The 15,698-nt window shown below is 42.9% G+C and overlaps 1 protein-coding gene across 1 annotated transcript in view; it reads right to left on the bottom strand.

Moving 5' to 3' along the window:
* Nucleotides 1-15,698, bottom strand: part of SNX24 (sorting nexin 24) — a 129,983-nt gene that overhangs the window by 269 nt on the left and 114,016 nt on the right. The window contains exons 4-6 of the mRNA XM_015416220.1: nt 6,067-6,161; nt 4,386-4,418; nt 1,996-2,060 (exon numbers count right to left, since the gene is read on the bottom strand). Coding sequence (XP_015271706.1) covers nt 1,996-2,060; nt 4,386-4,418; nt 6,067-6,161 — 193 coding nt within the window. The remainder of the gene's footprint in view (nt 1-1,995; nt 2,061-4,385; nt 4,419-6,066; nt 6,162-15,698) is intronic.

The raw sequence follows: 15,698 nt of genomic DNA, 5'->3' as shown, positions 1-15,698 counted from the left end.
ATATTGCATCACCACCCTGTTTATCCATGTTCAGGGCTGTGCTATTAGTAATGCTGTTTCAGCACTAAACTCACTTTAGTGTAGCACTGGGCATTGCTTGAATGCACTGCCAGATTTGTAGCTTATTGATTTAAAGGGATGTTCTAATACTTAATGCTGCTAGGCTCTAGCTCTTTATCTGAATCTTTTCTCACAGGGAAGATGGATTACACTGGCAATTCAATTTCTAACAAAATCTCAATATACTTGAAGGAATTCCAAGATTTCTACTGGGAATACTTCACAGCAGTTTTTCCATTGTAGTTTACAGCACTGTTTAGTCCAAGTTGACTGGAAGAAGCGTATAGCATCACATAAGCTTCCTTGGAATAGCAAGACTGGTCCATGTAAATAAGGTCAAGTTCTTTACAAAAAGTTGAATTTAAAGGGGCAATATTTCCCCAAAACAGAGACGTACTACTATTAATCATATAATAAAAGCTAAATGAAGCTAGAATGAAAACTAAACCTCCAGGAAAGACTAAAATACATTTATTGTATTTTTTTCCAGTAGTTTAGAATTTTCTCCTGTCTTATGTTAGTTCTGGAGAGATAGTCGTGCGATAGACATAAATAAAGTTGTTTAAAAACCAAAATAAGTCACCTGTTTTAACAAATACTGGGTTGGATCCAGCTAGCTTTTTTGTTCAAACTTGCCAGATTCTCCTCCATATTAGAACTACTGTTCCCCCATGGCTTTTATTTGTACAGGTACCATGATCCCCAAAGCAGATTTTTTTAGTGGTCAAGTGGAAAATCTGGTTAGATGATCTGGTTAGACAATCCATTATTACAATTCTATTCACTGGTATTCTAATTATTCAAAAGAAGTGTTTAAAAACTGTTAAATCAAGCCTTTTATTCCAACAAGGACCACCACCGCCCCCAGTCAGATACAGGAAAAAAACATTTCACTAATCCAGTGAAGGGCAAATGCTTCACCTTGAGGAGCAATTTTTGGATATTATTGTCAGAGCTGACAGGAAGAATATGCAAGTTCCTTGTATTGCTTTTCTGAAGAGCTTCAGTAGGGGCAGAAGTTCCACTGGAACCTTCCTTCTATTCTTAGGCTGTTTGAAGTAGAGAACAAAGCCCAGGTGGAAAGAAAGGTGAAGCATCTGTCTGTCTTCACGGGAGTGGCTGTAAGCAGAAGCCTAAGCTGCCTCTCCCTCATGTCATCTGCTGCTCTCAGAAGCTAGAAAAAACCATGCCGTGTGCCTGATGCTGCTTGTGGGTGGTCAGTCAGCTATTTTTTTCTAAACTCCCTGCTTAAATGAAGCCAAAGTGAGTAAACTAGGTTTTCAAAAATATGCATTGGTATATTTTGAAACACCATGCAAAGTATGCAAAGTTGGAAATACTGCGCCCCAATCACATTCTTTTATGCAGTCAGAATGCATCTGGATGCCAGGACCACCAGGAACAACAGTTGGTATAATTTGGGGTCTGTAGTGGGAGGAAGAATCAGCAAAAATCATCTTCTCCCCACCAGCAAAGTACCCTTCTGCCAGTGAAAAATAAGGTTTGTAAGCAGGTTAAGATTCTAGCCCCTCTTTTTTGTACCAGATACTGAGGTTATGCAACAAATGCAGGGCAGCAAATGCATAAAGAAGTACATATTTATTTATCCTGTTGTTATGACTGGTCCTCTTCAAGATATAATCCTGCGACCAGTGTGTATAGTAAGCAAACAGTCATGTAGCCTGGTTCACAAATCAGCTTCTGCATTGTTCACTGAAATGGCAGTGAAAACTCCTTGCATCTACCCCTATTAAATATGATGTAGCGTTCTTTCCCCATATTTCCTAGTTATGGTTTTTAAATCACTTTGAAGTAGAAACTCCTGATATATAGGAAAATTATTAGGACTTGGGCTCAGCATGTATTAACAACGTGGTTTGTGTGGTGCAGGGTTAAATCAGTAAACAGCTGTTAACAGATGACAGGTTTGATTACCATTGGCTGTAGGCAAGACATATGGATCCCTTAGGAACAGCAGCACTGGCTGGTGGGACAGTTTGCTGGAAAGGTCAAGAACAGGAATGTCAGCATCAAGGGACAGTAAAACGAATATGCTACAAACTGGTTTCAGTAAAGAAAGATGCAATAGCTGGTTAGGTAGTATGTTTGTTTATACAGGCTGACTTTATGGAAAAGGAACATTCCATTTTCAAAGCAAGGAATTTATTTCAAGGAATAGATTAGGTTAACATATTTACTTAGAGGCAAGTAACAGTGAGCTCAGTGTTACAAGTGGTGTAGGAGTGTAGCCACACTTAGACATCATTCTCAAATTGCTGGCTCTGGAATAATCCCATTGTAAAATAAACTGGAGTTGTCTGTAACCCATAATGTCTTTTTGTGTTAAAACTTCAGCATTAATTAGTTTTAGCTGTTTTGTTGCCTTTGGATACTTTGGCCAGTGTTTAACATACTATTATTATTGTATTTTAATCTTTTAAAATTTTCAGACAGTTTCTCCAGTTGTTACCTAAAGATAAATAAGCAGCAGTAACCACTTGGCCATTTCTCTGTAGAGCAGAATACACTAAACTGGTTTAAACGTACAAAAGAGTAAGAGTCTAGTAGCATCTAGTAGGGTATGAGCTTTCGTGAGTCACTGCTTGCTTCTTCAGGTATCAGCTACTGGACTCTTACTCTCTACTGCTACAGACAAACACAGCTACCCATCTTAAACAGTCAACTTTAATTATAGTTGTACAAGTGGGGACCCACAACAAAATGTTGTGTAATGCGTTATAGTTTGAATTGTGTCTTAATTTACAGTGCTGCCCTGCTTCACCATATGGAAAGGCTAACACATATGATAACTTCACAGTGTTGGCTAAAGGAATCCACATGCATCAATTTACCTTGTCCTGGATATATGGTGATATGTCTCCTTGTTGGTGGTACTCCATCACTGGTTTCAAATGCTGCGGCAATTTCTGCCACTTGTGGGTGATTGCAATGCTTTATATCTTCATTTGGTTCATGGTAAAAACAGATTGAATATTCTACTAGCAATCTTCCTTGTACTTTTGTTGTTTCTTCTTCTGTATTTAATATTTCTTTCATATGTATATATGTTTTTGAATATGGGTTTATTCGTTGTATTAACTTTGTTAAGATGTGCATTAATTCTACATTAAGGTTTGTGTTTTTGGTTCTTTGCATTCTTTTTAAGTTTTAAGAGGACAGTGGAGCCTGTAGCAAAAGAAGTAAGGGTGAGAAGCTCAGATGTCCTTTTAAAACGTCCCCCTGCTATTTAGCCATTCATACTGCAGGAGGAATCCTCCCTAATCCCAGCTCCAGTTCTGCTTTTGCTTCCTCCCCTCTTCCCCCACTCATTATCTCTCTCTGGCTATCAGCAAATTTATCTCTCACTGTCAATGCAGTGGGGCCTGGAGTAGATCCCTGCGGTGGCCATTTCAAAAGATATTGAGGGGGATTCAAACCTACCCCCTTTTTTTTACTTTTTGGATATTTTTGCAGACCCATGGAGTCTGTAGAAAACCCTGTTCAGGAAGAGTGTGCCCTCTGTTTGTGGAAATAGGTATCCGCAGGAAGAGGGGACTGTTAAGAATTAGATATATAGATTAGCTTTAAGCATCTAGAAGTAGATCTAATATAGTCCTAATATATTTCAAATTCATCAAGTAATTGCTACTGTGGACCTCCACAGTAAACAACATGGTTAAGATGACAGCTTTCATTAGGCATTTCTGGAGGAGACAGTACAAGTTTTCTGATTCAAAATCTCTTAGAAGCAAATATGGATTGCCTTATGAGCTATCATGGTGTAACTGTTTACATATCTGAACTTCAGCGTAATGCAACATTTTTACTTGCATCATGAATTAAATGGGGATTTATCTGCCTTGCCCCAGCTGCCATATGTATGCCCAAAATGTATCTGTTGAGGGTTGGTGTGTGTGTGAGGGGGGAACCTTTCTTAACAAAATGCCATGTGGCTTGGTTAGCCACACAAAGAAGCAGGACTTGGGCTAAATCCCTTGCACAAGTGGAACAAACCCTTGCACTACTTTCAGAAGAAAAATTTCAGCCAGCTCCGCTATCTTTTTGCAGTCATCCCTATGTGCCACATTGGCACTTTGTTCAGGAGGATCCCTCAACCTTCAGCAGCAAGACCCATCTCTGCCAACTACAACTACTTCTATAACTTAGAATTCATCCTATAACTGTACATTATTTATAACCTTAACACAACATTAGGCACAATCCAACCAAAGATAAATAAAGATAAGCACTGGTTAAATAAAACATGACTTCTAAAATATTCTCACCATTATTATAGTGATATCATGTAACTGTGAATGCCTTACCTTGATTCTTCAGATTCTAACTCTTCAAATGACCTGAAATGTAATGATACATACAAAATAAGTTATATAAAGAATTATATTATTAAGAAATATTTTCTATTGCAAGGCACAGATGCAGTGTTATCACATTGTCTTGACATTAATGCTTCAATGTAGCCAGCTGTCTAAACAATTTTAGAAATTACTGTATTCTAATAGCATTAACTAGAAGAGTTTGATAGTTGAGGATCTTTCTGATATCTGGCCTGTTTCTCTAGTTTATACAACTGATAATTCAGTTCCTTCACCTTTTTTGTATACTTTCATGTGGTCCAGATACGAACACGCAGAAATGCATAAGGATCTCTGGCCATGGTACCAGTTCAGATCAAGACATACAAAAATACATTGTCCATAAAAATAAATGGGGAAACTGGCCGTCTTGAGTCCCAGTGAGAAAGGCAGACTATAAATAACATATATAAACAATAAATGCCTACACACACATCTCTAATGCCCTGCATGAAAAGCTAAACCATGGCAATTCAGTTAAATACAGTATCTCACATTTGTGGCATCATATTCTCTTATTTGAAGTCAGACATGATGCCACAGGCAAGGAGATTTCCAGATGCATTTGTGGAGTTTTTCAATACATGCATAAAACAGATAACTGGATTCTATAAGGGTGGTTTTTTAATGACTTGTTCAGTTGCAAGTGCAAATGTTATGAAAATAACCTCATTTCAGTGATGTGTCAACTCACACCAAAGAATTGCAGATTTTCCCCGCAACAATGGTTTTTAGAACTATTCCTGCCTTTGCAGCCATCCTCAGAGCTTGAGAGCAAAGCTACTTGGATAGTCCCAGAAGCACACTCAAACCTCCAAAGAAGGCTGCAAAGGTGGGCAGAGTTCCTGCCTTTGCAGTCAACCTTTTAGTAGAAAGTGCAGCTACTAGGACAATCCCAGCAGCCACACTCTTAGACCCAGCGAGACCTGCAAGGATTTGAAAGAAGAGGAATCTCAAGCCTTTTCCTGCTAGTCCCTGATTCCAATCCTCTTTCTCTAGCTCCATTTGACTACCCTCCCCCCTTGTACTTTCATCTTCCATGCTCTTTCCCCATCATCCACGCTCCAATCTTTTTTGGGGTTGTTTTTGTTTCCCCTGACAATCCTCTTGCCCAGCTTTACCTCCCTGGCTCCCTCTCCATTTTCCTTCCTCCACGCACTGCTCCCCATCATCTACCCTCCTAATCTTTCCCCCCATCCTAGTCCCCCTGCCCAACTTCCTGGCTACTTGCCTAACCTGCCCTTCCCTCACATGTTGGCTCTCCTCCTCTCTCCCTTGTATCTCTCATGGCTTCTATCTCCATTCCCTCTCCTTGTCCCACATGCCCCCCTTACCTCCTTCCTACCTTTAACTCTGTTTTGGATTGCTAAAGCAATCCAACATGCCAGCCAAAGTCACTGGATGTCCTCTGACACCTACACATTTGTAGACACTGCTGTTCCATTTTGGCGATGTTTAGCCTCTCATTAAAAAAAGTTTTCAGATTTTAGATATATGCTTATTTGAATTAGCAGTTACTATTTCCTGACAGTGGACTTGTATTACAGAGCACTACTGCTTCAACTGCTGAGGGCCTATCTATAACCCGCTGCCCCCCCCCCCTTTTGAGATTTTTAGTTAGAAGTCTTACCCACAACTTTCTGCTTTTGGGAGAGAAGGAAAATGACGAACGTTGAGGAAGTCAAGAAAAATTTTAGGAAGCTCTTCATTTTCTAAAATAATACTCTACAACAAAGAAAAAATGGATCAAGAGTGCATACATATACATTAATTGTTATTATATACCTTTATAAAAAAGTCTTGTGACACTTTAAAGCCTAATGAGTTTATTGTGAGGTAAGCATTTATAAGCTGGAGTCCACTTCATCAGATGTATTAAGTGAATTTCTAAAAATAAAGATTGCCTTGTTTGTTTTCCAGCTGCATATATTTAATAACTACAGTCACTTAATTCTTAGGGCTTGAAAGACTCTCATCCATCATGGCAGCATGGAAAAAGAAGTCTCCTGAGTGTCTGGGGGCCCTCGCTGGTTTCATTAATGAAAGATTTAGAGCATGTTAACAAGGTGAGGAGAGTGTTTGGCTTGACAGATCAGCTTACAATGCACTGGTTCATCTATAAACAGACAGTAACCTGGACATGAAATTGAAATCTAGAGATTCCCAAGCTCTATGTAAGACACTACACATACAGGAAGCTGAGTTTTCAACACAAACAATAATCACTTTGACCTGTCAATATTTTATCAGAAAAACGACAAAGTGTAAAAATACTCACTGAGTTTCTTATAGAAGAATTTGGATCAAAATTATGATCAAAATTAAAATAATATAACATGTCCATAAACTCTTTTCTAGACTTTATTACACCTGTTCTGAAAAGTGCAGTTCATATTATGATTAGGGGTGGGGGGGATAGGGTTTTTTTAGGATTCGGGTATATTGAAGCCAAATTTTTTCAGGAATACCAAAAAACCCCAAATTCCAATACTGGTATGGTATTGATACCCGAAAACTTTCAGCTCCATTATATCCTATGGGGCCACTGTAGTCAATGGCAAAAAATCTTCTAACACGTTTTCAGGGGGCTGGGAAAGGTTTGAGGTAGAGGCACCAAATTTGTACTGTAGCTGCTGGAGCCTCTCCCCAAAAGACCCCCAAAGTTTTGAAAAGATGGGACCAGGGGGTCCAATTCCAGGGGCATCCAAAAAGGGTGCCCCCAATTCTCCATTGTTTTCTATGGGAATGGGGAAAAGACAAACAGCAGTGTCTCCCCAAGAATCTCTCTGTAGGAAAGCGAGTGAGGTGTGGTGTGAGGAGGCATGTTTGCCAGGCCAGCAGCAGAACCTGTGCAGTGTGCCCCCCAGAACCAGTACCACTGTGGCAGTCAGTGCCCAAACCCAACTGTTCTCAGGTCAAATCAGAGAATCTCAGCAGCATAAAATGAGGGGACATGTTTGCCAGGCCAGCAGCAGCAGAACCTGTGCAACGTTAAGTATCACCACAACAAGAAGCTCCGCCCACTAATGCCTCAGAAAGTGAGAGTGTAATGTATTCATATCCGACCACGTGCGAGGCTAAGTCTCCACGCGGTCATGCGAAGCTTCCGAGCTTCGCTCCCAGAGACATTGGCCCAAGCGGATCCTAGCCCATGCCAATCAGAGGGCTAGGCTCCCGGCCGAGAGCCCATGGAACTCTCCACCACTGTAAATAGCCTATCACTGGTGTGTGTGGGGGGTATTTTGGGTGTGGGATTGTTGCACATATAAGCCAGCCTGCGAGCCAGGAAAAGTTGTCTTGTTCTTTCCTGAAATAAGTATGAGAGCTGAAATCACTAGTAAGTCTCAGTACTTTTCAGAGAGGGAGGGGATAGTGTCTGTCCAGTCCACTGATCCTCCTCTCTCAGCAGTAGTACACCAGCCATCACTGCCTGCCTCAGTGGAGGAGGCTTAGCCTAGGTGCGGCAGCTGCCCTTCATCACAGGCTCTCCCTTTCCCACCTCACACCTGCAAAAGAAAATTATTTTTCAATTAACATTAATTTACATTCATTATAATTTATGGTCATCCTGTGGGTTCTGCTGGTTTCTGTCTGGCTGCTTGGCATCTACCCTACTCTACCCTGTTCATATGGAGAACAACTTTTTTGCTGCTGTTTTAATTTCAGCATGCAATTTTGGTTTGAGGTGGCTGGTAGTGTAACTTAGGTGCATACACGCACCACCCTCAACATCACCCTGCACAGCACGGCTATCAGGGTTTTGTAGAGGTATTTCTGCTGCAGGTGGGATGGATGGAAGTGGGGAGATTGGTGGGGCATTTTTGTGCCAATCAAACTGGTAATGGCCCTGGCTGCTACTTCTCCATAGCCTCTCTAGTTTTAATCATGGGAAGAGCGTTGTAAGCTAACTTCCCAGCACAGACCGAGAGGGGATGCAGGCATAGGTATGTGTGCTCACTTCAATCACCCTCAAAGTCCAGGACCGGGAAACAGAACAGTGGCAAGTTGACCTTCTGGAAGACCAACTGCTCAACTTACCAGGGGAGAAGGCATGAGCGATGCAAGTAGACAATGTCGCCCACATGGGGAAAAACGTGCTCACTCTGCACGCTCGTCGGAGGGCATGACAGGAGCTTCTGGGCCACAGCAGAGATGTCCAGCCAGACCACCTCCTGCATGGCCCAGTAGCTCAGTGGACACATTGCCTGCAACTCGTAGGGCTCCGAAAGGTACTCCCTCACCATCGCAGCCACTGTGTCCTCTCTCATGTGCCTGCTGCTCCCAGGAGAGGGGCCTAGGATCCACCCAATGACTGCCATCTCGTCAGTGCAGCGGCAGCCATGGGGATGCTGCCTAGCAGGGGAGGTGGGGGATGAACAGCAGTGGAGCTGCTGGCACCCGCCTCCCTCAGCTTTTGGCAACGTGACCCTTTTGGCCCGCCTGTGCTCAACTCGCCGGGAAAGCGCATCTCACCATTGAGTGAACTCGTTGGCCCTTGATGCACTGGTCACACATGGTAGCCAGCATGTAGACCTGCTGGAGAATAGACTGAAAGTGGTCCTTGAGTCTGTCTTGCAGACTTCTGCACACACACCGCCGGAAGCATGTCTGCATGTCCTGTAGCTGGCTCCAGAAATGAGGCCAAGTCCTCACGAGCCGTGTGGATCATGGGAATGACCAGAGCCAGACTTGCCATGTCAGACGAGAGCATTTCTGTGTAGCTCTTAAAGGGCCTAAGAACTTCCACAGCCTGAGAGATGGTCAACCAGTCCTCCTGGTTGAGCCGGCTCTCTTCCTGAATGAGGGGCTCTCTCCTGCTCCACCAAGCGTTCAAGCATGACACAGATGGGAGTTCCAGCAAGTGGTGACGTCGCCAAGCAGGCAGTGCACCAGCACGCCTGTCAGTGTCTGCTTCTCACGCAGCAGAAAGGTGTCCTTTGCACTGTGAGAGACGTTACCCATGATGTACCGGTATTTCTGGAGGGTATGCTGGAACTCACAGGTCACAGCGTCCAGACTGGGATTCTCTGCAGAACCCAGCCCCAAAGCATCCTTGACCACGAGGTGGAGAAGGTGGGCTGCACAGTAAATGCGCGTCAGGCCCAGTCGCGTTGCCGCCACCCTAATGTTTGTGCCACCATCAGTCACCATGAAGCCCATGGTGAGGTCCCTGCCTACCTACGCTAACTGTCTCTCAACGGTAGCCAAGATGTTGTCTGCTGTGTGTGCCCTGTCAAGTTTCGCGACGTGGAGCAGAGCCTGGCAGTAGCCGGCCCAGCAGCCCTGACCCTGCCTGACGCTAGTTTCCCCTCCCCCACCCAAAACGTTGCTTGGTTGCCACCAGTGTGCAGTCAACAAAAGATACGAATCATGCACCTGACAGGAGGTCCAGATGTCGGACATGAAGTGCACAGCTCTCCCCTGATCATGGGAGAATTGTGCCTTCACGTGGTCCCTGGCAGCCCTGTACAATGAGGGCATCATGGTCCTGCTCAGCATAGTAGAAACAGGGGGCGTGTACCAGGGATAGGCATCCTGGAGCAGCCTGCAGAAACCAAGCATCTCTGTCAGAGATGTTTGGCATTCCTACCCCGTTCCTACTGCAGAACACTCGGGGAGAGCACTGGAGGTGGTCGCAGGATGACTCACCTGGTCGGCTGGCGGTGGCCACTTGGGCACCCCAGCAGCCGCCTTTATCTTCCCCCTGAAGAAGCACCGCCTGCTTTGTCACTTCATCTATTTTGTCTGAATGCAGGATATTTCTCCTGGAGGAACAGGTAGCAATGTGAGTATAATTGATTCCTCAGATGATCTGAAAGAGTTCATCACCTCACTGCTAAGTATCCAATTAATGTAGTTGTGATTAAATTAGCCTATTACAGCTAATCAGTGCCTTATTTTAGCGATGTGAAAGTATGGTTGGTCAAAAACTAACCTATACAAAGAGGGAGTCAGGCACAATCAAAGTAGATCTCTATCAGTTCTTACAGACAAGAGATAAAACCTTGGCATTCCGACAGGTGCAAAGCCTTTCAGTTCACCTTTAAATGAGCATTCTGCATTAAATGTCTCTTCCATTTGCATTTTGTAAATTCAGCACTCTACTGCTATAAAATTCATCTAGCTCTGCATTCCAGTTATGCATGGTGGGAAGAGTGAAGAGGGATGCAAGCCAAAGGATATGTGAACTGCATAACAATATCTGCTGTGAACCCAAACAAAGCAAACCATTAATAGTTACTAATCTAGGTATTGGAAGAAAAACTTGAGAAAGCTCTGCAAGCAATTAAAGTACTTTTTAACACACTCGCTTTCATAGGGTGGCAGCTGGGCCTAATTGAGTCATGCAAATCAGGTGGTATCAAGTCACCCAGAGGGTGCTGTGGATGCCAGCCTCTAGGTGGGACCTGTGGATGCCTGGAATTACTGCTCATCTCCAGACTACAGAGATAACTTCCCATGGATAAAATGGATGCTTTGGAGGGTGGACTCTGTGACATTGTACCCCACTGAGGTCCCTGTCCTCCCCAGGCTCCACCCGCAAATCTCCAGGAGTTTCCCAGCCTGGATCTGGCAACCTTATCCACATTCCCCTGCCGGTGGCCGGGGGGACGGACCTGGTGACCCTAGACTGCTGCCAGGCCTAGGGTTGCCAATCTCTAAGTTGTGCCTGGAGGACCGCTCCCCCCAGAATTACAACTGAACTCAAGACAGCAGAGATCTGTCTCCCTGGAAAAATTGGCTGCTTTGAAGGGTGGACTCTCTGGCATTATACCCAGCTGAGGCCTCTCCCTTCCCCAAACCCAGCCCTCCTTAGAGTCCACCTCAAAACCTCTAGGGATTCCCCAGGCTGGCACTGGCAACCCTTGTCAGGCCTGGCCCCAAGGCTCCCTCCCTCCCTCAAAGGCCAAAATAGGCCAGGAAAGGGCCCTTCCCCCACCCTTTTACTGACAGAGCCAGTTAAAAGCCTCTTTCCCCCCCTCCCCGCCCTGAACGTTCTAATCTCTCACTGTTGATGTCTGGAGTTAGATCCCTGCAGAGGTCATTTCAAAAGGTATTGGGGGGAATTCAACCCTCCCTGAAGGGATTTTTTTTTACTTCTTGGGTTTTTCTGCAGACACAGGAAGTCTACTGACTATGTAGGAAAAGCTGTTGGGGGAGAGTGAGCCCTCTGTTGGCAGAAATAAGTATCCACACAACCTGCCCCCTGTTGGAATTAGATATATAGATAGATTATTGCTTTTATTCCTTAGAAGCAGGTTGGGAATTTTTACTGTTTGCCTTTAGACCAGCATTTTGTTTTTACCTGTATCCAGTCTAATGCTTCTAGAATGAAGACAGAAGTGACTGTGATTGCCATTCCATGTTGGACTATAATACCTGAAATTCAGAGGGATACACAGACCCAACATGGGTATTTTATTTAAATTTCTGCTCTGGTAACTCTTAATGGTTCCTTGACAAACCTGTCAGTTCATTTTTCTATGGATTAGTCTATTGTTTTCATGAAGATGTGTATATAATTTTTTAGCAAATAAGATACAACAAACATGAGATTATGAAATGAGTATCTAGATTGTTCTTGAGGTGCTCGGAATATGCTCAAAGCCTGCAACTTTCCAGAAGACAATAGTTGTGCTATAAGGTGTTTAAGAAAGAGAAGCAATAACTGCTGTTTCCTGCATCCATATAAATAAACTAGACGTAGAGATCAATGCTAATTGAACTAAAAATTGTGACACAGTTTCATCAAGTGTTTTTAGAGATATTCACTATTTCTTGCCATATTTTACTAAACATATTCAGGGATATTAAAATAAAATAAAATAAAAATCACTTCCCAAAATGTTTACCAGAAATGTTTTAAAGGCATACAAGATTATTATGTAACAAAATCCCTTAAGTCTCAATTTTTCTACCTTCTCAGGTTCATAAAAACACATTCCCAGAGGATGCCATTGATTAGTTGCACATGTTCTTTCAGTGACATCCTAAATTCTTAATTGTCAGTTATCTTTTCTCCTTCAGTAAGTAAAATATAGTCACAAAATTGCAGAGGGACTTGTTCTGCCTTAACCTTAGCTAGATGCCATCATGCAGTGGAAAACAGTGCTAAAATATCACAGGATAATGCTCTCCAGAATGGGAGACATATAAACAGCATAATGATTTCCCATGAGTTTCCTTTTTAAAAAATTGTCACTAAAGCCAGCACAAATGGTGACACATCTTCACAGAGGACACCATGAAATCGAACCCTGGCATTCTAGTTAGGTCCAAACCTACTCATCAGCCAATTATAACAGTAACTGAACAGCTTGCTGAAAACTTAGACAAGACCATTTTGCTAACCTTCTGAGAGCACACCAGAGGACTGCATTGTTTTCACTGATTGATTTTCTTTTTAAACACACAAAACAGCTATAAAAATTCATGTTCCCACCAATCATCCAGCCTAGTTGCTCAAGATCCACAAGCATCTTATGCCTTGAAAAGTCAGTGTGGTATGCGCTAAGATGCTGTGTTTTTGAAGGTTTAAATTCTTTTTGCAATCTTTTAGTCTGAGATGCCCTATTGTTAGGGTGAAAAAGTTCATGACAGTTTTTCCTCTCTTCACAAGGAAGGATGCTTCACAATATCTAATTCAGTGGTGCAGCTAAAAATGGTGGAGAAAAAAAATCAATACCTTCTGGTTACAGTAAGTAGGCTTGAGCGTTGACCTCCACTGGGACTAAAACCCAGAGTCTTTATAGAACACTTTGTAGTATATATTCCTCTGCTTATGTTTCCTCCAACAGTAGCTTAAAGGGCTCTTTCAATGCTAAGTAAAAGTTAGCAAAAGAACGTATTATACTAAAAAACAAGGAGCAGACTGGGACTTTTCTCTAAACCAAAAATGTGCTTTCCATTGTTGTTGTGTGTTTTTTTTGGGGGGGGGGCACAGCAGATGCATACCACACTTTTCTGCCTTTCAAGATGGCATTAAGATGGTCCTGACCTAGATAACTGAGGCAAGCCCGATCTCATCAGATCTCGGAAGCTAAGCGGGGCCAACTCGACTACCTCCAAGGAATAACAGAGGTTGAACACAGAGGCAGGCTGATCAAGCCACCTCTCTGAAAAAGGTCCAAACCTCCACTAAGGGTCACCAGAAGTCACCATGACTTCCAAACAAACACACACACAAACAAATATAGTCACCATGACTTCCAGGCAAATACACACAAATGAAGGCTTCTGTTCCCCCCCAACCACCCACAGCCATCTTATTGCCTCTGTCTGTGTGTGTGTGTGTGTGTGTGTGTGTGTATGATGGCATTAAGATGGCCAGTGGGAAACAGAGGCCTTCATGGCCTGTTTGTGAGGTTTACAGTAGGAGTGTGCACTTTAATTCCATATTTGAAAGTTGGGAAGAGCATGATTGTCATTTTCCTTAAATGTCGAAGTACTGTTATTCTGGAAAGTTGTGTTGGGAAAAATATCCATTTTAGTAAATACTAGAACAGAACTCCCAACATAGGGAATATTATAATCAGGCCATTTCTGAACTTTCAAAAGGAAATTGCAGTATTGATTTTTGAAGTGCATCCCTACCCTCAGAAGCGGCAGGAGAAGGGAGGGAGGGAACTAGAGAGAGGGAGTACCCTCAGCTCCCAGTTGGTCTATAGCACATCGGCTCTTTAGATTCTGGCCTCTGTGACAATGGGTGGTACACCTGATCTTTGGACTCCAAAGGCCAGTGCTGCCATCCATGATTTCCCATACATCCCAGCTGAGCTGTGGTGGATCAACCCTTTAAAGGGGCTTGGGCACACTTAGTCCTCATAGATACTTCTGCAGACTCCTCAGCAGCACAATTTCCAATTCCAATATTATCAGGAGTGAAAATTCCAGAAATGCTGGGGAATTCTACTGGGTTGGAATATCTGATTGCAAACCACTAGTCTGCAAAGACAACAAGTTGACCACTGTCATCTCATCTGAATTTAAGATTATGATTTGCACAAATTACACACAACACATAATGAAATGGCAATTTTCCAAGTAAAATAAGGTATATCAGAAAAAGAACAGAAATAATGATGGAAAAAACACGGAATTAGTAAAAGAGAAAAATGAAACAACCTAGTAAGTACCAGCAGCCTAGCAAGAATGCCAAAAAAATTAAATGGAAACACATACAGAATGACTGTGTTAATTCTCTTCAAAATACTAGACAGCAATAACTTCAAGGAAAACACAGAGAAAGAACAAAAGAGACACTTCAACTCTGATTCAAAAAAAGGCTGACGTGTAAATGTTCAACTTTAGCCAAGATAATAGATCATTAAAGAAGTAGCAAAGCCTTGCCAAAATAGCTACAAGCAAGTTTCAGACTAGAATAGTTATAAACTGGGAGATTTAATTCTCTAGAACTAAGAAACAGACTATCAGTAAAATTAGTTATTAACTAGATTTAGTTTAGTGGCTGAAGTTCTTGGAACTGAGTAAATGCTGATTGAGAAAGAAGGATCAAGTTAGAGAAAGAAGTTACATGTGGAGAGGGAGGAAGGAGAGTACATGGCATATTGCATTTGAGTGGTGATTTTTCAAAGATTGCCCCAATAAAACTAGTTCAGGGGTCTGCAACCTTTAAGACATAAAGAGCCACTTGGACCCGTTTTCCGACGGAAAAAAAACCCGGGAGCCGTAAAACCATTGCGATATTTAAAACAAATATAACACTGCATATATTGTTTCTTAACTTAATGCTATATACAGGGCCCCAGTGCACCATAAATCATAATCAGTGCCTGATGAAAATAATAATTAATAATGTCATCCTCGTCGTTATAAAATAACTTTTTTGTCACTTTTTAATTATTTCTTTGTTTGACCCCCTCTGAATTACTCCTCCTTTATAGAAATAAATTAACAAGTTACCTTTTTTGTGTGTGTGTGTGTGTTCTTCACTCCAGCGCAGTTGTGTATGTTCTTCACTCCCGCGCACTGCTGCTCACCCGCGCAGTGCTGCTTAGGCTGGCACCGGCTCCATCACTCCTCCCCCTCGCACGCAGGCGGTCTGGCTAGTATCCCAGCAGCCCTTACGAGTCGCCAAATGACGAAATCTCGCAGCTGCACTTTGGGATGTCTGCGCTCCGCCTCCGCCCCGCCCCGCCTCCTATCGGACTAAAAGCATTACATCCCGTAAAGCTCACTGAGAGGAGGCGGGGCGGAGGCAGAGCGGCGCGCAGACATCCCAAAGCGCAGCTGCGAGATTTC

This window comes from Gekko japonicus, unplaced genomic scaffold, assembly GCF_001447785.1.
Source record: "Gekko japonicus isolate JY-2015 unplaced genomic scaffold, Gekko_japonicus_V1.1 scaffold549, whole genome shotgun sequence".
NCBI lineage: Eukaryota > Metazoa > Chordata > Lepidosauria > Squamata > Gekkonidae > Gekko > Gekko japonicus.
Note: the sequence above shows the minus strand (reverse complement) of the source record. Positions and strands in the feature narration are given on the sequence as shown.